Source organism: Saimiri boliviensis, chromosome 15, assembly GCF_048565385.1.
Source record: "Saimiri boliviensis isolate mSaiBol1 chromosome 15, mSaiBol1.pri, whole genome shotgun sequence".
In the NCBI taxonomy this organism is placed as follows: Eukaryota; Metazoa; Chordata; class Mammalia; order Primates; family Cebidae; genus Saimiri; species Saimiri boliviensis.
The window spans coordinates 92046908-92071286 of NC_133463.1; the positions used below are offsets into that span (position 1 = coordinate 92046908).

The 24379-nt window shown below is 63.0% G+C and overlaps 2 protein-coding genes across 7 annotated transcripts; one reads left to right on the top strand and one right to left on the bottom strand.

Moving 5' to 3' along the window:
* ZFTRAF1 (zinc finger TRAF-type containing 1) lies at positions 1-15833 on the bottom strand. 5 transcript variants are annotated; one of them, XM_074387299.1, is made up of 4 exons: positions 15023-15833; positions 3229-3467; positions 2422-2633; positions 1-842 (listed from the first exon to the last, which is right to left on the bottom strand). In XM_074387299.1, the coding sequence occupies exons 1-4, from the start codon at positions 15113-15115 to the stop codon at positions 451-453; spliced, it is 936 nt and encodes a 311-aa protein (XP_074243400.1). In that variant the 5' UTR covers positions 15116-15833; the 3' UTR covers positions 1-450. The 5 variants fall into 5 exon arrangements, with proteins under 5 accessions (XP_074243400.1, XP_039320343.1, XP_074243398.1 ...); XM_039464409.2 differs by lacking the exon at positions 15023-15833 and adding an exon at positions 12372-12966; XM_074387297.1 differs by lacking the exon at positions 15023-15833 and adding an exon at positions 3596-12365.
* On the top strand, positions 15770-24342 carry KIFC2 (kinesin family member C2). Of its 2 annotated transcripts, XM_074387296.1 has the most exons (19): positions 15770-15805; positions 16556-16613; positions 16863-16941; positions 17063-17214; positions 17306-17444; positions 17600-17745; positions 17824-17889; positions 17967-18095; positions 18426-18503; positions 18629-18743; positions 18818-18927; positions 19335-19443; positions 19552-19709; positions 22149-22253; positions 22350-22471; positions 22572-22695; positions 22785-22914; positions 23003-23259; positions 23351-24342. In XM_074387296.1, the coding sequence occupies exons 1-19, from the start codon at positions 15795-15797 to the stop codon at positions 23606-23608; spliced, it is 2346 nt and encodes a 781-aa protein (XP_074243397.1). In that variant the 5' UTR covers positions 15770-15794; the 3' UTR covers positions 23609-24342. The 2 variants fall into 2 exon arrangements, with proteins under 2 accessions (XP_074243397.1, XP_039320342.1); XM_039464408.2 differs by lacking the exon at positions 15770-15805 and having other exon boundaries at positions 16385-16613.
* Positions 24343-24379: the final 37 nt, after the last annotated feature.

Below are 24379 nucleotides of genomic sequence, written 5' to 3' on the forward strand. Positions count from 1 at the left end.
TATGAAACAAGGCTGCCTTTTAATCGCAATCAGATATTCGGAAATGCCGTCTGACGTCAGCAAGGCCCCCGCGCCCAGCCGGAACCGTGCAAGGACGGGGCAACGCCGCCGCCCGGCTGCGCAGAAGGGCTGGGGCAGGGTCGCTGCGCCTCTCAGCGGTCTCCTTGCTGCCGCCGGTCTCGGAGCCTTGGGATGCCCGAGGCACCACCTCCTCTTGGGTCAGCCCGGCCTCTGGTGCCCTCGGAAGGGAGGGAGGCAGGGCTGCAGAGGGGTGAGCCGGAGCAGGGGCCCCGCTGCAGACACATGCAGACTTTCCCAGTGTTTGGCTTCGTCTGTTCCCCTCCTGTGCTAAAATGATCAGACAGTCACGTGAAGCAGCCGCCAGCCAGGGGGACAGGGCAGCGGTGCTGGGCGCTGCCCGTGGGCTCCTCGGGGTCCGGAGGCCCCGCCCTACTTCTGTATCTGGAACAGGAAGAGCCGCAGGTTGATGTTCTTGGCGGCCAGCAGCTTGTTGCACTCCACGGAGTCAATGATGGGCAGCGGCACGTAGTCCGTCTCGTTGCTCTCGTTGGTGAAGACAAAGTGGTAGATGACGGGGCTGATCCTCACGTCGTCGTAGGGGCCTTTAAGCAGCAGGAAGGAGCACTCCAGGGGTGCCGTGACCTTGCTCTTGAGGAGGAGCTGGAAGGAGAGCGTGCGCTTGCAGGACAGGTTGGGGTTGCGCTCCGAGTCGTTGACGCGAGCCTTCAGGACCCACGTCTGGTTCAGCACCGTGAACCTGGGCGTCTCGTAGTACAGACGCGTGATGAAGTCGTCTGTGCGGTACGGCCGGAACTGGACCTCTGTGGAGACAGACAGGACCGGAAAAGGCCGGCCGTTAGTGTGGGCAAGGCTGGGCAGCAACGCCTTCCCCGACCGGGCCGAGGGCAGGCTCAGCCGGAGAGGAAGGCCACTTACCCGGACACCGAGCTCTGCTCGTCACAAGCCAAATGCAACTACGGCAGACGGAGGCGCACACAAGCTTTGGGGGGGCAACTACAGACAGAATCACCACAGATCAGCTGCAGAGTCCAGAGGCTGCACGCGTCAGGCCACACCCCAGGCGTGCCCGACCCACACGGGCCTCCCTCGTCACCCTGAGCCCCGGGTGTCCCCCAGGGCGGGGTAAGCAGACACACAGACAGGATGCGGTTCCGAGAACAAGTGCACTTTATTGGTTCTGATACAGAGCTGCCAGAAAAACCAGCAGGCAGCTGTGGCACCCAGCCCTGCCCGAGGGGAGTGCCAGGTCCTCGGGCTCCAGGCCGGATTGGGGCTGCCAGTCAGCAGGCCACCCTGCCTGCACAGTCCTCTCGTTTAGCCCACAGCCCGTGGCTGGCAAGTCCCTCTGCAAGGCGCGGGCTCTCAGGTGGCCAGTCTTTGCTGCCCGAATGGCACTCCCCACCTGGCCACAGCTGTAGCCACAGGGCCCCAGCCTGCCTAGACTCCATGAGGTCCTGGTATCTCCAGGCGGCTAAGGCTGCTAACTCACCACGGGCTGTGGCTGCTGCAGAGGCCCCTGGCCCTTGGCCTCTCTGGCCTACTCAGGCCCACACACCCCACTGGGCCCAGACCAGGCAGCAGGGCGGGACTGGCTGCCCATGACCGCCCTGCTTGCGCCATGCCTGGTGCTCTGAGCCAGCCGCCTGCTGCGGGCTGAGAGTAACGGGACGGAGCTTCCTCGAGCGGCCCCAGCATCAACAGGTGCTTCTCGCTGTCCTCTGGACCAGGCTCTGGCCTGGCTCCTGCTCCCCGACATGTTCAAAGGCGGTGGTAGTGGCTGAGAGCCACGAGATCCAGTGGGCCTGGGCCTGCGTCCAGCCTGTGCGTCTGTGGGTGTCCGCTCCCAGTTCTACCGTTTTGAGTCGGGCACCCTCAGCTTGTTCTGCAGCCCTGTCCCTGAATGGCTTCGTGCCAGCCTTGAGAGGCCCACAGCTGGGGCAGTGACTGCCTTCAGGCAGTCCTCACTCAACAGGGTGCTTGTCTCACCCCATGCTCCAAGGGGCAGGCCCCTAGCTCCCAGGCCCCCCAAGACCTGCCCACTTTCTGGTTAGACCCTGATTGTCTGGAGGCTCTGGAGCCCCACAGTGAGGATGCCACCTTGCTGGGGTGTTGGGGCCAGGGTGGGGAGGACAGGTGGGCGGGGCTGCTGAGAGAGCCACATAGGTGTGCACCTGGGGTCGGTCTCGGCCCCTCCTTCTGTTCAGTCTCCGGCCTGTCTTCTCGCCCGAGGTGGCCTCCTGTCCACTGGGAGCTTGTCCAGAGCCTGGCCGTCCGGCGCAGTCAGTGCCCAGTGCCCAGAGCCTCTGCCCCCAGGCTCCCAGCTGCCAGTCCCCCACGCCCACGCCTGTGTGGCATGCAGCAGGCGGCAGGGCACCTCACCTGTGTAGCCGATCTTCTCGAAGCTGAGCAGGCTGAAGATGCTGTTGTACAGCTGCATCTCCTTGCGGTGGCTCTGGTCCATCTCATCCAGGATCTCCATCAGCTCGTTGCCTGTCTTGGTTGGGTGGGCACAGGCAGCCTCGTGCACTGTCAGCTCGTGGAAGGGGCCGTGCCAGGGGCAGCCGATGCGTTTATACTTGCACTGGGTTACCCTAGGGGAGGGCAGGCACATCAGTCATGAGCCCAGAACAGGCAGCTGTGACAAGCTGTCCTCCCATACGGCTTCCATCCAGCTAAGAACCCCTTTCTGGGACACACACAGCTGTGAGCCCAGCCCCCAGGACAGGGTCAGAGTGGCAGTGTGTGGAGCGGAAGGAGACAGGGGGAAGTGGGGAGAAGGAAGGAAGAGCGTGAGTCTGAGCCTGCGTGCCCAGAACCGCAGCTCCGGTTCCCTCCCCTGCTTGGCAGCTGTGCCCTGCACAGCCTCACTCCAGAAGACTTGGAGGCTGCCTCCAGTGGCGGGGTAGCCATGGGATCGTGCCAGTGTAGCCCGACACCAAGCTCCCTGAGGTCCCACGCTGTCCTGGGCCCTCTGAGGGGCTTCCCCACAGGCACAAAGAGTGCTGGAAGACCAGGGTCACGTCCTAGTAACAACTGGGTGCAGCACCCTCCCCTGGGGCTGTCACTGGGCTGCATGGGTGGTACCCAAGGCCCAGGCGGCAGGCATGGCCACTTCACTCTGCACGGGCCCTGCTGCACCAGGGTGGGCTTCTAGCAATCCTGGGCCCCACGATGACCCTCAGTTACCTGTCCTGGCATTCCTCTTTCTGGTGCCTCTCCAGGAGGGAGCGGGGAAACTGGCGCAGGCAGAAGCCACACTCTGAAGGCAGCTCGCTCACGGCTTTCTCCACGGCCAGGTTCCGGCAGCAGAGGCTCTTACTGATCTCACAACGACAATTGGGGCACGTGGCCTGCTCCTCCTTCAGCCGGGCATCTGCTAGTAGGTGGATAAAACAGCCAGCGCACATCAAGTGACCGTTAGTACACTGCGAAGAAGGAGAGGGAGACGGAGCTCACAGACCTGCGGGCTCGTGCTCACACACACCCGCCCACGCCGGCCAGCACTGGCCAGGTGTCCCGAGGGACTGCAGCTGGTGCAAAGAGGCGCACGTGCCTGTCCCTGCATCCTGCTGGTGCGTAGCCAACACTGAGCTGCTCCAGAGCGACAGGCAGGGCCAGCTTGGGTTCTTGCAGAGATCAGAGGTCCCAAGAGCAAGACCTCACCAGCTCACACAGGTGACAGCTCTCTGGCAGTGACTGGTTCAATCACCTGGGGCTTAGAGCCAGGCTTCTCTCCTAGGGGCCAGCGACTGCTCTGATTCCCCTACAGATCCAGAGTTTGAAAGCCCTCCAGGAACACTAGGCTCTTGGACAGCACTGTCTGGTGGGGAGTGGACGCTGCTCCCACACTGGGGCAGGCATACTCTCTGAGCCTTCGGCAAGGCCGTTCACGCTGGGTTGAGGACCTGGCTCAGGGTGAGCCCAGCCTGGCCCTTCTACTCCAGCCTTCCCCAGGGAGTCCAGGTGGAAGGAGGCAGCTGCCCCCGTCCAGGGAGGTCGGCTACCTACAGAGGCCTCCTCAGAGCGGGGAGGCAGGAGCCAAGCTGGTCCAGGACAAGGGCAGGTGGGCAAACAGGGAATGCCTGGGGAGTGGGAGTGGGGGCTCTGAGTGGGTGCCAAGCCTACTGGGGTAACCGGGGTTGGCAGGTGCAGGGTACCTCCCACTGGGCTCCCTATGTGGGCTGCCAGCATGCCCAGTGGTCCCATCCTGGCTCTCTCACTCCCTTGACATAAGCCTTGAGCATCCAACTTGGTGCCACTGAGACACAAGGCAAGCTTCGGTCCCAGCCTATGGGGACTCACAGTGTGGGAGGCAGGAAGCTCAGACCAGAACCAAGAGGTACAAGAGCAAAGCCTCGTGTACCTGAGCAGACACAGCTACCCACATCCCTGGCTGGAGTGGAATGTGCAGGGCTGAGGCATTCCAGGGCCAGGCAGGAGTGACAGGTAAGTGACATGCCTCCCACCTAGGGACTCTCACAGCTCACTGAGGGGAGCGGTCAGCAGAGCCAGTCCTGTCCTGATGCCTCTCCAGCAGCTGGCCCAGGCTTGCCAGCCATGCAAACCTCCAGAAAGCCACTGGGCCACAGGCTTCCTTTGGGACTTGGCACCCTCTTGAGAACAGGATGTGGTGCAGCAGAGGCGCCTGCCCTGGTCCAGCTTCTCTACCCAGGTGTGTGTCAGGGACGGGACACTCACAGGGCCCGGCCTGGCAGTGCTGGGAGGCCACCCCTGCACACGTGGGGCTCTGCTAAGCCTGAACTGCCATCCTAGTGCTTCAGCAGCCCTTGCACTCCAAGCTAAGGAGATGCTGGGGCTACTAACTCAGGCCTAGGGTCTGGTGAGTGAAAGGATCTACGTGTAGAGAACCCACGGTGGGGACAAAGCCCTCTTTCATGGAATCCACATCCACATGAATGCCACCCGTTACCTACATTTGATTCTCAAGTTCTGAGTCTGGTTAAAAATTAAAATTACAGGCGGTGGCTGATGCCCGTAAACCTGGCACTTTGGGAGGCCAAGGTAGGTGGGTCACCTGAGGCCAGGAGTTTGAGACCATCCTGGCCAACATGGTGAAACCCTGTCTCTACTAAAAATACACAAATTAGCCAGGCGTGGTGGCACATGCCTGTGGTCACAGCTATCTGGGAGGCTGAGGCAGGAGAACTGCTTGAACCCGGGAGGCGGAGGCTGCAGTGAGCCAAGACTGCACCATAGCACTCCAGCTTGGGTGACAAAGCAAGAGTCTGTCTCAAAAATAAATGAAAATTGAAACATACACAGCTGCCTGAGGCAGGGAGTGAGGCTGGCTCTGACCGGGGTGGGGACAAGCTGAGGCCTGCCCCCAGGAGGTGTGAAAATCCGCCAGCCCTGTCCAGGGGTCAGCAGTGGGTGGACTGTGGGCAGGGAGTGAGCACAGACGGTGTTGAAGCAGCTGCCCCATGGGAGGCACAGAGCAAGGGTCCACAGCACCACTCTCTCACAGCCCCTACCCTGGAGCTGTGCCACTCCACGTGGACAGCTTTAGACACTTCTGTGAGACTGCCCGGGGGCCTTGGAAGGGGTTCTGGACCCAGCTCTGCACGCACAGTTGCCTGAGCACAGGCACAAGAGTCTTCTTGGCTGTGGCCCAGTTCCCAACGGAGTTCCAGGCAGGGCTGGAGCACCTGATCCTACCCACCAAGGCCACCTGGCCTCTCCTCCTGGCTCTGGGTAGCTCAGGAAGACTGAGATGGAGTCCTGGGTCCTCCCAAGGGGGCACTGAGGCTGCCAGGCTTATCGTCACTTACCTCCCAGCACTGCCAGCCTCTCACCCCGAAAGCTACCCCAGCTCCTGGGCCAGCCCCTGGCCATAGGCCCCATTCTTTTGGGGGCCTCCAGACCCCAGCATGGGCTCATTCAATTCCATACCATGGAATTGGCTCCCTCTGGGCCACCAAGCTCTGAGGAGACACACGGCCACTGTCCCTTCAGCCCCAGTGGCTTCACTCAAGTCAGAACACAGTGAGTCCCTCGGTTGTCCTGGACACACGGGCAACATCCACCCACAGACCCTCTCACTGGTCGAGGGACGCCCTCGAGATGCATGGCCAGGGCCGACCTACACTCAGCCCAGGAGGTCTGTCCACAGCAGAACAGTCACAGGCTCCAGAGCCTTCCCTGCTATCTGGGCCTCCTCAACCCGAGCGAGACCCTGGCTCTACACCAAGTCCAGGCCGTGGGCAGCTGAATCCTTGGCTCTGGCAGTGTCTGGCCAGATGCACTTGATTCTGACTTGTGTCCACCACCCACCAGAAGCTGGGCCATGGAGGACTCTGCACAGTCCAGGGGATGGCGTGGTCCAAGGCCCCCAAGAGCCCAGGTACCTTCAAGAGCAGCTGCTGCAGCACCCAGGCCAGGCCACCTCTCACCACCAGCTGGGAAGACCCCGCAGGAGCGGAGGGTACCCCACAATCACAATCCCCCAAACCCAAGGATGGCATCACAGGGGATGACATTAATGGGATGACATCATGGGGTGGCATCACATGGATGACATCACAGGGGCATGATACCATGGAGATGACATCACAGGGATGACACTGCAGGGGAATGACATCACAGGGGAATGACATCACAGGTGATGTTACATGGGTGAAATCACAAGGAATGCCATTGCAGGGTGACATCACTGGGAAAGGACACCATGGGGATGACATCACAGGGGAATGACATCATGGGGGAATGACATCATAAGGGGATAACTTCACATGGGTGACATCACAAGGAATGCCATCACAGGGTGGCATCATGGGGGAATGCCATCACAGGGATGATGTCACACAGATGACATCACTGGGTAAGAACATCACAGGAATGACATCGCAGGTGGATGACGTCACAGGGAATACCATCGCAGGACGACAGCACAGGAGACTATCACAGGGAATTACATCATAGGAGGATGACGCCACAGGGAATACCACTGCAGGATGACATCACAGGAGAATATCATGGAGGAATGACATCAAAGGGAGTATCACTGCAGGATGACATCACAGGAGAATACCACAGGGGGATGACATCATAGCGGGATGATGTCACGGGAATGCCCTCATCATGAGGAATGCCCTCATGGGGTGACATCATGGGGGATGACATCACGGGGCTTCCCAGACTGTCCTAGGGCAGATGGGGGCTTGAAGCCACAATGATGGACTCAGACCCCAGCCCACAGGTCACCAGTAGCATGACCTTGGGTTTACACCATCCCTTTTGGGGCCGCAGTTTCCTCACATGCACTGGTGGCGAGTACAGGACCAGCTTCCTTCCGTGCTGATGAGGTGGATGGGACAGGATGGCACTGCCCCACACCCAGCAGGTGCAGAGGAAACACCACCACCGTGGGCAGCCACGGCAGAGTTCCTGGGGCTGCCAAACCCAGCAGCCAGACCCCCAGACCCCTCTGCAGATGCTGATACACACAGATGGCCCAGAAATGGCCATCTGCACCTGCATCCTCGAGACGGCACCCAGCACTCCTCTCTGCCGGGCTACAGGCGGCTCACGTGACCCCCAGCCTGTGCAGACCCAGGATCTCCACTTGAGCTTCTTTTCCCCCAGGGTTAGTGGGAGCTAGATGGACTGAACAGGCTCGAGAAGGAGCCCTGACGTGACTGAGGGCCCCTATGACTTCCTGGTGGTGCTAAGTTCCCTGTGGTCAGCCGGCCTTGTAGCACCCCTTTCAAACCTGGACTGCATGGCTCTCTCAGACCCTGAGGACCTCCTGTTTCCCACCAGAGGATGGCATGATGCCCAGGCCCATGGAAGCAGTGTCCTTGCTCACCAGCTGTCGGGTACCCACAGGCCCTTGACAGAGGTTGTCAGAGCCAAAATGCAGCCGAAGGGCTTCCCTGTGGCACAAACCCCAAAAGCACTGCTCAGCCAGCTGGAGGTCCCCCTTCCTCTGCCATCTGCATGCAAGCAAGGCCCCACCAGGGCCAACAGTGCCTCAGGGCACATGCCACATGCTCAGCCCTGACCAAACATGGCCTGTTCTCAGGCCCCAGAACAAACGTGGGCCTGAGAGGAACTGGCACGTTGTCCAAGGCCATGCAGCTATTAAGTGTGAAGCCAGGACTCAAACCTTCCACCCAGGCTGGATTTGAAGTCCCTTGCCTGCTGCCTCCCTCGCCTGCTGCTGCTGTCAGACTGCAAATGGGGGCCAGTCAAGTCCCAGAGCTGAGCTCACATTCAGAACAAGGCTGCTTAGATCTAAGAGTAATTCAAATGACAACCACCACAGAAAACAAAAATTCTTACCTAGCCAGAGATTCCAGAAACTCAAACAAAAATTCTTACCTAGCCAGAGATTCCAGAAACTCTTCCTTGCTCCCATAAGTTTTAGATACCTAAGCAAACAGTCACAAGGCTCTTTCCTGCTATCTTTCTCACCTCAAAGAACGAATCAGCTGCCGTCCTGCACTGCTGCCCAGTAGGGGCCCAAAGCTCCCTGGACACGGATGGGGACTGCACCCCCACAGGATGGCACACTGTTGGGCTGGTGGGGATATGGAGCTTGGGCAGAGATGGAGCCATCTCTGCTTCCTGGGCTGTTATCAATGGGATTGTCAAGATGTGGCAGAGACAGGGGCACTACAGGTGGGAGGGCATAAGGGAGTGACCCGTCAACAGCTGCAACACACATGCCCCGCCCGCAGGACAGTGAACCCGCCCTGGTCAGACGGGGCAGGAGGGCATTCTTGTAGCAAGGTGAGTATAGCCTCAAAGTGGGGGTGCTGCCTCTGAGGGGCCCAAGAGGTGGGCGGGGGCGGGGAGGACACCTCAGGCAGGAGGGCACAGGAGTGGCAGGGCACTATGCAGGACTGCGCTTGAGGGGCAGCTGGTCCACATCAGATGTAGCCTGGACCATATCTGTGAGAGGCCCCTGCCTGACCCTTACACCCCAGCGAGCTTGTTTTTGCCTTAAGAATGCCCCACGAGGGGTGCAATGATGTGCAGTCCCTTCCTCCAGGTGACATCGCCAAGGCTCAGGGCTTCAGCTGACATCAGCAGGAAGGGTCAGGGCCAGGTCTGTGTTATGGAGGACCACACTGGGCCTCGTCTGAACGGCTGTGCCAAAACAGAGGAAGGGAGGTCCGGGATGAGGCTGCAGCTACAACGTCCTGGGAATCACTGAGGCTGTCTTCCCAGAGGAGGTGCCCCACAGGCAAAGGTGTCCACAGGACACACTGCCCTCAGGCCACAGAGCAGGGAACCGGCAGAAGCGACCTGACCATCTGCTCGGCCTGGACTGGCCAGAAGCTCCCGCACGGGTATCCCCACTGCCCTGCCAGCCCTCCTGCCATCCACCTGAGACTCCAGAAGGTGGCTGCACACCTTGTCAGGCCAGTCACCCAAGACACACCTAACACCCACAGAGAGAACATCAAAGCCGGGTCTGCTGTGCCGGCTGCAGCCCCAACCTGCCGTGACGTAGGATGTGGCAGTGGCAGAAGCTGTTCATATGAGGGCCTCAGTCTGACGCATGAGCAGTCTTCCCAGCCTGTGAGGAGCCACCGTGCAGGCACAGGTCCATCGGTCAGCCAGCCCCGCAGGCCCAAGGGCTCAGACCCAGGGGCAGGTGGGTGAACTGCCTGTACGGCCCACGTCTGCTTGACACCACCTGGGGCTTTCCTGCCAGCGCTGCTGACATCTGCTATCTGGATGACAAACTCTCAAGTTACTGAGGACCCAGCCAACTCCAGAGGCCCATGGAGTTGTCGCCTACAGCCCCAGTCCCAGGGACATGGCCACTCCCCTCTTCTCCTCACCAGAGTTGGGCACCTAGTCGGCCCCCAAGAGCATAGCTTGGCTGGTGCCCACCCTGAGCCATGTGATCTGCTGGGGTCAGGAAAAATGTTCCAGTAGAACAGAGGGTGGAAGCTGCTGCATTCCTGACGCTGGCTGGCTAGAGACAGCCAGTTAACACGGTTACCAAAGAAGGCTAGTAGAATATGGTGGGCTGAGCGCAGGCTGGGGTGACGGCCAGCATGGGCCCCAGACAGGGACACATAGAAGGCGGTATGTGGGGGCCCACACCATCTGTGCCCAGATTCTCCAGGGAGCAGAGCAAGCAAGGGCCCAGGTCTCCAGGTCTGTGTTGACCTTCCAGGGGCACCACCATACAAGAGAGCCAACCCCTGGAGGTGTTCTCGGCAGTATTCGGGAAGCCAGTGCCCACAGCACTCCTTGCTCAGCTGCTCTGTTCCCAGGGAAGCCAGTGAGCAGAGCCCCCAGGCCGGGAGGGCCGCCAGCTAGCGCAGCCCTAGTGCCTTCAGTCTCCATTACGCCTGCTCAGCTCCCGCCTCTGGCCGCCGAGGGCAGAACTCTGCTCTGCATAGTGCAGGCCGGTTTGAACCAGCCAGGCTCAGAGGCCTGGTCACCAGGAGCTCTGGTCAGAAGCAGAGCCATCAGAAGCACCCCACCCAGCTGGGAGACAGAGTGCACCAGGGACCAGTACCATGCGGCCCATAATCACACCAGGCCCAGCTCCAGCCCATCCACCAGTGGGGAGACAAGGAGACTTCCCAGTTCCCCTGTGATCCTGCACTATTGGCTTGGCTTGTTGGAGTCTCCCTTGAGGCCCAAGAAAGAAAGTTCTGGCTACCCATGGTGACTCACACCTATAGTCCCAACACTTTGGGAGGCCAAGGCAGGTGGATCACCTGAGGTAAGGAGTTGAAGACCAGCCTGGCCAACATGGCGAAACTCCATCTCTACTAAAAAAGTATAAAAATCAGCCAGGCATGGTGGCGGGCACCTGTAATCTCAGCTACTTCAGAGGCTTAGGCACGGAGAATTGCTTGAACCCAGGAGGCAGAGGTTGCAGCGAGCTAAATCCTGCCACTTCACTCCAGCTTGGGTGACACAGTAAGACTCTGTCTAAAAAAAAAAAACACAACAACTTCTGTCTGGGAGGATGGAAGGTTGTGAGCCAGGAAAAAGGAGCTGGAGAGTGGGCACCTCTTGGAAGTTGAGGCACTGCCAAAGCCAAGGGGTAACTGCTAACTCTGGGGGCCAGTGGCTGTGAAAAGCGCTCCCCTAGCTGGCCCTGGTGCCTGACACCCAGGAGGGTGGGTGAGAGCCAGTGCCCCCTCCCCAATGGGGTCCTCCCAATAAGGTCATGGCAGAGCAAGAAGGACTGAGAGATCCAGAATTTGGGGAAACGACAACCCACACTAGCCCTATACCACCTGTTACAAAAGGAGCCTCTCATCCAGGCCCCCAGCTTAAACACAAGCAGCGAAACAAAGCCCCATTAGCTACTTCCAGCTCCTGTAAGTGTAAACAGCTGACAAGGAACCTGCTTCATTTCTCACAGGGACTGGGGAGTTGAAAGGGAGGGAAAGAAACAGGGAAGGTGAGGCACTGTACTCTGCCTCTGGGTGTCAACCACTGTCTGTCCCTACTGCTATCTGGGAAGGGACATGTCAAACCCACCTGGACCACGTACCCTCTCTAACAGCCTTAGGTTGCTTAAGGGCCGAGTCCAACTGCCATGCTGGATGTGAAGGTGGGGGAGGGGGTGGACCGGCCTCCTGGAGCACTGGGTGCCAGGAAGCCTGGCCTGGCCTGGGTGAGGTGGGCAGGAGCCTAGCGTGGGGCATGGCAGGTCCAGTTGGATGCGGGGTCCGGCTGGAACCGGAGAAGGTACCCAGACTGTGGGACTTGCTGCAAGTGGGTCATCCAGACCAACAGCAATCCCCTCTCTCCTTACTGTTTTTCAGAATGAAGTAAAAATGGACAAAGTAAAAGGATTCTTCCACCGAGGAGGACCGAAAAGGAAAAGTCCGCAGGATGTTCAGAAGCGGAGGGACAGGCTCGGGGGTGTGGCTGCCAGAAGAATGGGGAAGGAGCTCTCGAGAACAGGACTCAGTCCAGGGAGCTTGGGACCGGGTGGGTTGGGGGGAAGCAGTTGTGGGGTAAGTAAGGGTCAGTTTGAGGGTGTGGATTTGGGGGGGAGTGTTGAGAGGATGGTGGAAAAGTCTGGAAAAGAGAAGGGAGAGATAAGCGAAAGACACGCGATGGAGATCGGGAAGTAACCTGGGTCAGAACACAGAAAAGGGGGGTCCCGATCAGAAAATAATGCCCGGAGAGAAAGACAGCGAGGAGCTTCGGAGCAGGCGCTGGAGCCCCGCCGGGCGAGGAAGTGGCCGTAAGGGCCGGAGAGGGTTCCCGGCCGCCGGGGCCCGCGGGCCCTGGCCTCCGAGGAGACGCGGATCCTGGGGCCCCGCGGCGGGGGCTGCAGCCCCGGGCTGGGCCGGGTCGGGGTCGGCCGGCGGCCCTACCTGGTACACGGAGGCCTTGGGCAGGTCCAGGCACACGGTGCAGCACAGCACCGAGTAGAGCCGCTCCTCCAACTTCCCGCTGCCCGCCGCCGCCGCCGCCGCCGCCGCCTCGGCCGCCTCGGCCGCCCGCAGCCGCTTCTTGGGCGGCGCGTCGGGGTCGCCGGCCGCCTCCTGCAGCTGGAGCTGCCGGGCGCCCGCCAAGCCCGCCTCGTCCGGGAGCCCAGGCCCCGCCGCCTCGCCCAGTGCCGCCGCCGCCGCCGCCGCCTGCCCGGCAGCCGCCCCGGGCCCGGCTCCGACCCCGACCCCGACCCCGGCCGGCACGGCGCCCGCGGGCCCCGCGGCCGGGCCGCCCCCGCCGGCCTCCTCGGCGCCGGACATAGCGGCCGGCGGGCCCGGCAGGCGGATGCCGGCGCGCTCCCGCGGCTAGAAGTTAGGGGCGCCGCGCGCTCCCGCTGCTCTCCCGCCGCCGCCGCCGCGACCCCGCAGCTCCGCTCCCTGCGCCGCCGCCTCAGTGGGCCCGGCCCGCGCGTCGCCCCGCAGCCGCCGCGGCCACCGACCCCGACACGGCCGCCATCTTTGTTTTCGCTGTGCGCTTCCCCCCGCCCCGCCGCCCCCGCCCCCTCGTCTTCCCCGTCACGTGAGCTCCGCGCGGGGCCAATGGGAGCGCCGCTTGGGGCGAGACGCCGCAGGGACCAGAGCCAATGGGAGCGCGAGGGCCCCCCGAGGGCCCGCCCCTGCAGGAGGTGGGCAGGAAGGGGGCGGGGCCCGGGCGAGCCGCGGAGGGACGCGCACCTGGGGCTGGGGAGGCCCACGCGAGCTGCGGCGTCGGCGCGGCACCCACGCTGCACGAGCCAGCGGCGGCGGGGCGTGCCTGCGTCTTCTTCCCGGAGGGGAAGGGCACAAATGAAAAACCCGGCCGGCCACCCTTCTCTTTTCCGTGCGGGATCCGATAGGTCTCCGCAGGACGCAAGCGGAGGGACTTCCGGGGAGAAGGGACTCCAGACCCCTAACCCCCGGAGTCTAATCCTCTGCTCATCCGAACCTCTCCTCCTAACCCTGCGGTTGGAGGCTGAAGGGGTCCACTGAGGAAAATGAAGGTGTTAGGGAAGAGGGCTGGCTTCCACAGGCCGGAGGCACACAGGAGGGCCAATGAGCCCTGGGAGGATGTGCGTTTCTGGAAATGGCTGTGGTATAGCCGTCCCCTGCCTCCACCCTAGCCGTCTGTCTTTGAAGGTCACTGCCCCAGAGGGCCACCTGCCAGGCCAGGCCAGGCCAGGCTATCTGAAGCTCCACCATGTCCCAGGAGAGCAAGGGCCCAGGGCTACGTCTTCTCGGTCCAGGCTGGATGAGGTCCCATGCTAGTTCCAGCATATACGTTGTCAGGGTGACCAGCTGCTGCCCTGATGGCCTTTAGGAAGCTCACTGAAGGATCCCTCAATCCAGGCGTCCCCAAACTTTTTACACAGGGGGCCAGTTCACTGTCCCTCAGACCGTTGGAGGGCTGCCACATACTGTGCTCCTCTCACTGACCACCAATGAAAGAGGTGCCCCTTCCTGAAGTGCGGCGGGGGGCCGGATAAATGGCCTCAGGGGGCCGCATGCGGCCCGCGGGCCGTAGTTTGGGGACGCCTGCCTCAATCCCTCTCAAAAATGGGCAGATTCCGTATTCCTGCAAAATTCCTAAGATTTATTGGAGACTAGGCCTCTTCTCTGGATCCACAACCATGTCTAGCCCAGAATCAGGCCCCCCAAATGTATCTGGGACCCTGTCCCTTTCATTTTGGTCTAGACAAGTCCCCACAGATGGCCAAAGGACAGCACCCAGACTCTGCCCCTGATCAGTCAATGTGCAGCAAGCCCATTTCAGTGGGCAGGAGAGTCTACCCCTGGGGAGAAAAGCGCCAGGAGCTGGCAGGTGGGAGGGGAAGTGGTCGGCAGGGCAGAAACCCTGCCGTGCTGTATCCAGCTGTCACTCCCATTGCAGGCGCTGTGTATGCAGGGCCCGGCAGTAAGCCCAGCTGCCTGCAGCCAGGGCCCAGCGACAGACATCCTCCTTCGGTAGCAGCAGCAGCCTGTCCTCCTCCAGTCGGCTCAAGAGGCCTGCTACACTCAGCATCGCACCCCCCCACATCCCATAAGTGTTGGCCGTGAAGACAGCCACAATGAGAATGGTCACTGCGACCACCAACAGCATTGCCTGACCAGCCACAGAGCGGCCCTCAGGGCCGAGATGGCCGCCAGCCACCGCTAGCACCATGCCTCCTCCCAGGAGCAGGTTGGCAGAGGAGCGGTCCCCATTCACCCAGTGGAAATCGAAGGCCAGAAGGGGCAGGCCGATGACGGTGGCCACCCAGGCTCCAGCAAGACAGTCTTCATGTGTGCTCAGCCCTGGGGCCAGCGTAGTGGCGGCCGCCAAGACCTGGAGCAGGAAGCCAGCAGCAGCCCCTCGACTTGCCTGTCAACACAGAGAAGGGCGGACGTGAAGGAAAAAGAGGCCGGGGCCACCCTTTAAAACAGGAAAGGGTTTGGGGCTTCCTTGGAGACCTGGTCTTAGATTGACTTCCCACCAACCTCACCCTAATCCAGGAAACCAGGTCCTTGGGATTTGGGAGGAATGGGGATGGGCCCGGGCTCAGACGCAGCGTACTCACCTGGGCTGTGCTCGCGGCTGCGTGCAGAGATACCACTCCCAGCACCAGATGGGACAGGGCTGTGCTCCACTCAGCCCCCGGCTTGGGGGCCATGGCACCTCGGGCGGTAGTTAAGTTTGAGGACGTAGATAGGAGATACTCAGCTTTGGAGACGAAGGAAGTGCAGAAGCCAGCGACCTGGAGCCCTAAGCGCGGCACCCTAGCAGCCCGGGTTCCAGGGCCCCATTACTAGTTGGGAGAGATTCAGTCCTCAGTTTTCCGGATCCCTGAGGCCACTGCACACACCTGTGGGGAAGAAGAACCTAATTCAGCCGGGAAACAGGGGGAAACGGCTTAGGTAGGCTGGGTGGGGGGCGTGAGTCCTGGGGCCCTGGAGCCCAAATCGGGGTGCCGGGCCTGGGGCAGAGGGAGCGGCGGCCGCGGCCTGCTCCCTGCGCTCCGGGAGGCGCCGTCCTGGGATCCCGGGCCGCGGGAGGAGCGATGGCGCAGGACTCCCGGCGGCCTTCCGTGCGCAGTTACCGGGCCGCGCCGTCCCCGCGCAGCGGCCAGCGGGAGGCCAGAGCCTGCCCGACGCACCGCCCCTGCCGCGGGCGCTGCCTCCTCGGCCGGGCCTCCGGGGGCGAGAGCGAGCTCGGCCGGGAACTTCCACCACCGAGAGGAGCGGAGGCTAGAGCGGGCCGGGGCGGGGCCAGAGTGACTAGGGGCGGGGCCTGGGGGGTCGTCCGGAGGCGCCGGGAGCGGGTGGGGTTGGAAGGAGCTCGGGAAGCAGAAAATGCTGTTTGGGTGGGTGCGTGGGCGCAGCGGTTTGGAAGGAGCCTGACGAGGGGAGCAGAGCCTGGGCGGGGCTGCGAGGGGAGAACGGGCGGGGCTGAGGTGTGGGCGGGGCTGAGGGAGGGAGCCTGGGCGGGGCTGCGAGGAGAGAATGGGCGTGGCTGAGGTGTGGGCGGGGCTGCGAGGGGAGAATGGGCGGGGCCGAGGGAGGGGGGCCTGGGCGGGGCTGCGAGGGGCGGGGGCGGGGCGGGGCCGAGACGGACGAGGTGTGGGCGGGGCCGAGAGCGGCGGGCTAGCGAGGGGAGAATGGGCGGGGTTGAGGCGTGGGCGGGGCGGCGGGGAGAGGCGGGGTCTGGGCGGGGCTCCGGAGAGGGGCGGGTGATTCCCCGCGTGAAACCGGAGCGATGGGGAACTCGGCGGAGGGCGGGAGGGATTCCGAGAGGAGGGTCGCGGGAGCTGTGGGCGCTCTCAGCTCGGTGTCCGCGGTATAGGGGTTGAGGCGCGCGGGACGGCGCCGTGAGAAGCGGCTGGTCTGCAGGTGCAGCCGCAGGCACCTGTTTCTGGGACCCCCGTCCCCGTGCGCGCCCAGTAGCCGTGGGAGCCGGGCCGTGGGGGCGGCCGTCGCGAGCATGCGCACCGGCACTGCGGCGGGCGGGCGCCGAGTCGGGGCGCGGGGACGCGGGGCGGCGCGAAGCGGGGCCCTCAGCCGCCCCGCGCTCCCATGTACGCCTTCTACTCGCTGCTCATCTACATTTTCTACAGCCTCTTCCGCAGAGATGGTGGCGCCGCGGCGGCCGCGGACCCCGGGGACCCCGCCCAGGTGAGCGGGGCCCGCCGCGCAGCCTGTCGCCCCCGCCGCTCCGCCCCACCCCCACGCCGAGGTTCCCGGGGCGGGGGCGGGGGCGGGGGCGGGGGCGGGCGCGGGGCGCACGGCCGTGCCGAGGACCCTCGGCTCCGCTGCGGTGCTGCAGGCGCAGACTTGGGCCCCGACCCTCCGGCCCGGTTCGCGGAGGGAAGGGCCTGCGGGCTGCCTGCCCCCTCCTCAGCGGCGCCCCTGCTCCCTCCCTAGAGAGCCCGCAAGTCCCGGGGTCGCCAGCGCCCAGACCTGTCCGCGCCAGAGCTGTGGACAGAGCTGACCGGCCTTGCCGGTAGGTGCGGGCCGGGAACCCAGCGGTGCGAGGGCGGTGCCGGGACCTCCCTGGGAGGGGCGGAGGCCCAGGCTCCAGCACGTGACCCGAAATGCCTCCCGCCCCCCTCCCCGACCCGCAGGCACCTCGGAGCCCGAGGATGGGTCGGAAGGCGGAGCCGAGGGCCGCGCGGCCGCGGTGTCCCTGGAGGAGGCCCTCCTGCGCCTGGCCGAGTTCCTCTCCGTCCAGCTGGGGGCAGAAGAGAGCTGCGGGAGCCCGGCCGACCTGGGCCAGGTGAGCGCGGCGGAGGGGCTGCGGGCACCTGCCGCCTGCGCGGGCCTTCCTGGCCCTCACAGCCTTGCTCCGATTCTTGTCTCCTCCGCAGTCCGGCGAGGTGCCCCCACTGTTGACAGTGACCAGCCAGCTCTTGGCCCTTCTGGCATGGCTTCGGAGCCCCAGGGGGAGGCAGGCTCTGCTCCAGGGGACTCAGCCAGCTCCTGAGGTCGGGGCCCCAATTCCAGATGGTAAGCGAAGGGCAGTAGGTTGAAGAAGGGCTCTGGAGGGAGCAAACCCCGTTAGAACCCGGGCGGCCTTGAGTTCGGGGTCCCAAGGCCAGCCCCGTTCCGGAGGATTCAGGCCAGAAACCGTTGCAGTGCTAATTGGGTCCTCCCTACTACAGGATCCACATCCCAAGAAGAAAGCCCTTCCCGCCTCGCCGCAGTCCCGGGCGAGCCCCCGGGGGATGAGGCGCAGGGACAGCAGTCCCTCCAGTTGGAGGAGGACCACAGGGCGTGGCAGCGGCTGGAGCAGCTCATCCTGGGACAGGTGAGGGCCCCAGGAGCCAGCAGGGATTGGGAGCTGGGGCGCCAGAAAAAGGAAGTCCACTGTCTCACTTCTCCCCAGCTGGAAGAGCTGAAGCAGCAGCTGGAACAGCAGGAGGAGGAGCTGGGTCGCCTGCGCCTGGGCGTGGTGAGGCTGCGGGGGACCTGGCAGGGCGGGGCTTGGCAGGCGGTTTCAGGTGAGTGCCTAGGCTTCCTCTCCACCAGGGAGCGACAGACTCCGAGAAAAGGGTTCAGCACCTGACCCTGGAGAACGAGGCCCTGAAGCAGAGCCTGAGCCTGATGCGGGATCTCCTGCTGCACTGGGGCCCGGGGCCCCCCACCAGGGCTTCACAGGTAACCCGGCTCCCGAGCTGCAGCCTGGGGCTCCTGCACACCTGGCATGCAGCCACAGTGCCCAAGCCTCCTGGGGACCTCCCGGGGTGGCCTGTGCTGGGCAGCCCCATCAGGGAGGCCGATGTCTGTGGGATGACCCCCCCTCCATGGCCCCTCTGAGGGGCTAACCCCAGGAGAGCAGAGGAACGGTGGAAAGGAGCTCTGCGTGGAGTTGGGAGGCATGGGTTCACAGCCAGCTCTGCCCACCTCTTGACTTGACTTTCCCATCTGTGAAATGGTACCGCAGAACGCCCCTCTCTGAGTCCCCTCCTGGCCCCCACCCTCCTGCAGGAGGAGGCGGAGGCATTGGTGGAGCTCCAGGGCCGGCTTCAGGAGGCCCAGGACACCACAGAAGCCCTCCGAGCCCAGGTGGGTGTGGGGCCCAGGGGTTTGTGGCTGGGGTGACGAGGGCTTGGGTGCTGGGAGGGGCTTATCTGAGGCAGGGCCTGGTAAGTGCCTGTTTCCTCAGTGACGGGTGGGGTTGGGCGGGGCAGCTGGGGGTGCAGGAGGTGCAGCTGCAGGGCCTTCAAGGGGCCCTTCAGCAGCTCCAGCAGGAGACGGAGCAGAACTGCAGGCGGGAGCTGCAGCAGATGCATGGGCAGCTGGCAGGTAAGGTCTGGGGCTTGGGCTCATGGGAGGCCCTGGAGGCTGGGCCTTCCCGTCCCACAGACTTCCCTCCCCAGGACTTCGGGCACGGATGGCCAGCCTGCGTCAGGGCTGCGGCGACCTCCGAGGATTGGTCAGCACCTTTACCCAGAGCTGCCAGGGTTCGCTGAGTGAGGCCCGGGGCCAGGTCAGGTCCCCTCCCCACCTAGTCCCCACTCTCTGGGCAGTCTGTTCACTTTTCTTTTGATGGGGGTGCCCCTGGGGAGCTGGCTGTGCTAGGAAGTGGGGCTCTGAAACCCAAACAGCTTCTGTGTGACCCAGAGTATGACTTCACTTCTGGGCCTTGTTTCCATCCTGTGCAAACCTGGTTGACAGTGAAACTCTCACAGCATTGCCCAGAATCACAGAGAAGACAGATGATGTGGTGTCCCTCCTTGTTATTCCTGGGCTTTATCCTATGCTCACTGAATGATGTCCCCAGGGGCCCAAAGCCAGTGAAAATTGTGGTCCTGTGGGGGCTTCTTGCTGCTTTCAGCACCCCTTATCCCCTACCTCGGCAGCTGCTTGGCTGACTGCACATCCCTGTTTCCTCAGGTGTCCTGGGCCTTAGGGGCACTGTCATCCGGAGGGCCTGGCACTCAGCTCCCTGAGGGGCAGCAAGGGCCCCCAGCCGGATGCCCAGGGCGGCTGCCAGAGCTCAAGGGTATGGCAGGCTTGGGAGCCTGGGGGCAGGGAGGGTGGCTGGAGGAAGTTCAGCCTCTCTGTGCTTTAGGGTCTGGGAGGCATCTTGCTGACCTGATCCCTACTGCAGGAAATATCCGTGTGCTATGTCGCCTGAGGCCAGGGACACCCTCCAGCCTAGTGAGCGTGGAGCCCGGTCCAGGGGGTACCGTCACCACCTGCTACCGGGGGCGCCATCGTCGATTCTGCCTGGACTGGGTCTTCCCTCCAGACGCCAGCCAGGAGGAGGTGACGGCCTGCCTTTGAACCTATGCTGACCCTTTCTCAGAGTCCCCTGAAGAACACGAGAGGCTCCAGTTTCTCCTTTCCAGTCTAGCTGCCTATCTGGAGGAGGGAGGGAGGCTGCGCTGTAGTCAGGAAGGAAAGGGAACGGAGGAGGCTGGGAGGCAGGACAGGCAGCCCAGCGTGGTGTTTCCTGCTCCCAGGCTTCACTGCCTGCCCACTCCCCTTTGCTGGGGTCCAGAGTCTGCCCAGCTATGAGGGCAGGTGCCCCTCATTGCATCGTGGCCCCGAGGTCTGTGGTGGGCGGCCATGGGTGAGCAGCTTCTTGCCCTAGTGTGCTCTCTCTGCCCTGCCTGGATCCCACTCTCCTTCCCTACCCTTTTCCTGCCAGATACCTGTGGAAAAGCAGGGGCTCCAGCCCCAGCCCACCCCATCTTCACAGGCATCTTCATCTGCATGCCCCCTTGGCTGCTAGATCTCCCATAGCAGAGGGCATCTGTCACTCAGGTTGTCATCTCAAGGGCCTGGCACTCAGCTCCCTGAGGGGCAGCAAGGGCCCCCAGCCGGATGCCCGGAGTGGCTGCAAGAGCTCAAGGGTATGGCAGGCTTGGGAGCCCAGGGGGCAGGGAAGGTGGCTAGAGGAAGTGCAGTCTCTGTGGAGAAAGGAGATGCTGGCTCAGAGCCAGGGGAGACCAGGTAAGGGACAGAATGGCAGCGACTCATGCCCAGGTTACCTGCCAGCCTCACGGACAGGGTGATGACCGCCCAGCATGTGGCCAGGGTCACCCTGATTCCTTCTTTTCCAACCACTTATCTCTTCTGGCCAAACTACAGCCCTGCACAGAGCATGCCTTGAGCACTGTCCTCTGGACAGCTGTCCTGGACAGGGCTCTTTAATCCAGTGTGTCTGAACCAAAGGCCATGTAGCCAAGCCCCTCCCTGTGTTCCCATTTCTGCAGTGGCGCCATGATGCGCTCCCTGAATGTCATCCACAGCACCACCTTCGTCCAGTCATGGAATCTCAGTGACCACACAGAGCCCAGAATTCTAGATTCTGGCCTCATGGCAGTCTTCAAACAGAGCTGACAGCCTACCCTGTTACCAGTGACCTTCTAGGCATAAAAGCCAGCCATGTTGTTGCTCAAAAGATTGTTGGTGTCCAGTGCCAACGGGGTGAATGTCCCAGCCCTGTCTTTCTCAGCTGCCTCTGCACCTGTCCCTGCCACCTAGGCTTAGCAGGCCTGGCTGGCCACCATCCCCCACACCTGTAGGCCCTTCCTGGGCTCACGCTTTGTGAGCCAGGTACTGCTCTGGCCCTCTAGGTGCACTGCCACGGGCATTCACATCAGGTGCCACTGCGGCCCTTACTCCCCAGAGGGGAAACTGAGGCACAGGAAAGCCAATGAGTAAACTCCAATCATACTGGAGTGTGAATCAGGCAGTCAAACCTTAACATCTAGGCTCTTTTAAAATCTTTCTTAAAAATACATATATATACACACAGACACATATGTATATATGCACCTTTTTTTTTTGACAGTGTCACATTTTGCCTTCAGGCTGGAGTGCAGTGGTGCAATCTCAGCTAACTGCAACCTCTGCTTCCCACGCTCAAGAGTGCCTCCCACCTCAGCCTACTGAGTAGCTGGGACCACAGATGTGCAACACCATGCCTGGCTAATTTTTTGTAGTTTTTACAGAGACAGGGTTTCACCATGTTGCCCAGGCTGGTCTCAAACTCCAGAGCTCAAGCAATCCACCCACCTTGGCCTCCCCAAATCCTGGGATTTTTGTTCATGTCGGCTTCCACGTAAAGGACACCACACCTGGGTTCTCGGCTGCCGCCCAGGCCTCCGCGGTGGACGCCACACCTGGGGTCTCGGCTGCCGCCCAGGCCTCCCGGGTGGACGCCACACGTGGGTTCTCGGCTGCCGCTCAGGCCTCCCGGGTGGACGCCACACCTGGGGTCTCGGCTGCTGCCCAGGCCTCCGTGGTGGACGCCACACCTGGGGTCTCGGCTGCCGCGCAGGCCTCCGGGGTGGACGCCACACCTGGGGTCTCAGCTGCCGCTCAGGCCTCCTGGGCGGACGCCACACCTGGGGTCTCAGCTGCCGCTCAGGCCTCCTGGGCGGACGCCACACCTGGGCTCTTAGCTCCTGCCCCAGGCTCCTTGGTGGCCTTCAGGACTCCAGATCCTCCACATACGCCGTTCCCTCTTCTCATCACGTCTTTTCCCTCTTTGCCTGGCAACATCTTGCAAGCACCAGCTTCTCCAGGGAGACAGCAGTTCTCAGTAGGACACTTCCTCCCCCGCCGTCCCTTAGAGCCATCCTCCCAGGGACTAGACTCACACCCTGCCTTCATGGCACACCCCACCCCACCAAATAGGTCACAAACAGGCAGCATGAGCGGGACTCAAAAACGCTTTCCCCCACCTCTCCCTAGGTCTTCAGAGAGCTGGAACCTGCAGTGCTGTCCTGCCTCCGAGGCTACAGCGTCTGCATCTTCACCTACGGCCAGACCGGGACCGGGAAGACCTACAGCATGGAGGTGGGGGGGCCCACGCCCCAGTGGGAGCGGCCCAGGGGCTCTGCGTGACTTGGATACTTGGATGTGAGCTGGCTGTGCACCCCACCCCACCCTCAGGGCCCTCCTGAGGACCCCGGCATAGCTCCTAGGGCGCTACAGTCGCTGTTCCGGGAGATGGGGGCTGGCAGGCCACACCGGGTGACACTCAGCATGGTGGAGATCTACAACGAGGCTGTCAGGTCGGCTGCTCCCCCCGGTTGGCCTCCTCCCTACCCTAGGCCCAGGGCCCTTCTGGATTTCCAGAGACCCTGGAACTAAGCTCTTCCTCTTTCTCACCAGGGACCTCCTTGCCCCAGGGCCTCCCGAACGCCTGGCTGTGAGGCAGTGCCCAGAAGGACAGGGCGGGATCCAGGTGGCTGGCCTCACCCACTGGGACGTGCCCAACCTGGAGACATTGCACCAGGTAAGGCTGCCCCGCCCTCCGGGGTCCCAGTGCTTCCGCTTGGGGGCGGGGACCCTGCGCCAGACCAGCCCTGTTGCCTCGCCTTCCAGATGCTGAGACTGGGGAGGAGCAACCGGGCCACCGCCGCCACCGCCATGAACCAGCGGAGCTCCCGCTCGCACGCCCTGGTCACGCTGACGCTGCGCGCGGCGTCTCCACCGCGCGCTCCGAGCACCACAGGTACCACGGCCGGTGCCTGAGCCCTGCGGAGTCTCCAGCGCACCCGAGGCCCGGCCTCCCCCCATGTCAGGCTCGCTCGCCCCTCTAGGCACATTGCATCTGGTGGACCTGGCGGGATCCGAGCGCGCACGGAAGGCAGGGGAGGCCGGCCCGCAGCGGGGAGACCCAGACGGCGCCCGGCGCCTGCGGGAGGCCCAGACTATCAACCGCTCGCTGCTGGCGCTGGGAGGCGTGATGGCCGCGCTGCGGGCCCACCGGCCACACGTGCCCTTCCGCGACTCGCAGCTCACGCGACTGCTGCAGCCGGCGCTGGGCCCCGGCACCACAGCTGTGCTGCTGCTGCAGGTGGGCGCCGGGGCGGCACAGGCGTGGGGCGGGGCTGTGCATCCCGGGCGCTGCCCACCCGGGCCCGCCCATCGGCGCCCCTTGCCCGCAGATATCCACGCGGCCGGAGGATCTGGGCGAGACAGTCTGCTCACTCAAGTTCGCCGAGCGAGTGGGTCAAGTGGAGCTGGGGCCAGCCAGGCGCCGCAGGGTCCCGCGCTCCTCCGGGACACCCTCCTCCCTCAGTACCGACACTCCGCTCACCGGAACTCCCTGCACCCCTACGCCGTCCCCTGGCAGCCCTCCAAGCCCCAGACCTGACAGTGGGTCCGGCTCGGCCCTTGCGCCCGCAGGGGGCCTGCCCCTGTAGTCTTGGGTCGCGGCCCTGCCCAAGGGGTCTCAGGCTGTCTCTGCTGGCAGAGGCAGTAGTAAAGTCCCTCTACCCCGTCTCGCAGGGCACAAGCTCCTTGGCCTCTTTGGGTCCACTGCCCCCGAACTCCCAGAGTCGCCCCTCCACCTCCGCAGCCAGTGCAGTGCGTCGCGCCTGGTGAAGTGACCACACCCCCGCCCCCAGCCCCGCATCTGGCAGCAGGCCTCCTTCCTCCTTATCACCATTTGCTGTTATCACAGCACACAGCAGGGAATCCCAACCCGCCCCCCCACCCCAAGTGGTTCTCCAAATCACCACTCCTGACCCAAAAATCAGGCATGGCATTAAAACGTTGCAAATTCCTTTACTGTTATCTTGCCCACCACCAGGATCACGTAGGGTCCAGTCTTTTTACTCCCTAACCCCTTTCCTGAAAAAGGTGCTACCTCCTTCCCAGACAGATGAGAGAGGGCAGGCCTTCAGGCCGGATCCACCATTGGGCTCTCCCTCCCCCAGCCTGGAGCAAGGGAGGGAGGGGAGGTGATGGCCAGAGACGGATGGATAGGTGGTGGGCTGAGAAGAGGAAACTAGGAAGGGCTATTCCAGGCTCAGCCCTGCCCCTCCAGCTTTGCCTCTGGGTGTAGGGAAACAGGCATGACTGACCAGGGCAAGGGCTATGCCCAGGTGGGCCACGGCCACACATCAAGTAGTCCAATAAACACCGTGGACTCCCAGCAAGGCTGCTGCCTGGTGTTTTGAGGCTGCTGTGGT

What these genes read in the sequence shown, in the direction of transcription:
- ZFTRAF1 (XM_039464409.2), bottom strand. Translation starts at nt 12,749, where the DNA reads ATGTCCGGCGCCGAGGAGGCCGGCGGGGGCGGCCCGGCCGCGGGGCCC. An exon ending in CCAAGGCCTCCGTGTACCAG is followed by an intron (nt 3,468 to 12,371) that starts GTAGGGCCGCCG and finishes CCTTCTTCGCAG; the next exon opens with TGTACTAACGGTCACTTGAT. An exon ending in AAAGAGGAATGCCAGGACAG is followed by an intron (nt 2,634 to 3,228) that starts GTAACTGAGGGT and finishes GCCCTCCCCTAG; the next exon opens with GGTAACCCAGTGCAAGTATA.
- KIFC2 (XM_039464408.2), top strand. Translation starts at nt 16,515, where the DNA reads ATGTACGCCTTCTACTCGCTGCTCATCTACATTTTCTACAGCCTCTTC. An exon ending in AGCAGCTCATCCTGGGACAG is followed by an intron (nt 17,746 to 17,823) that starts GTGAGGGCCCCA and finishes ACTTCTCCCCAG; the next exon opens with CTGGAAGAGCTGAAGCAGCA. An exon ending in GATGCATGGGCAGCTGGCAG is followed by an intron (nt 18,744 to 18,817) that starts GTAAGGTCTGGG and finishes TTCCCTCCCCAG; the next exon opens with GACTTCGGGCACGGATGGCC.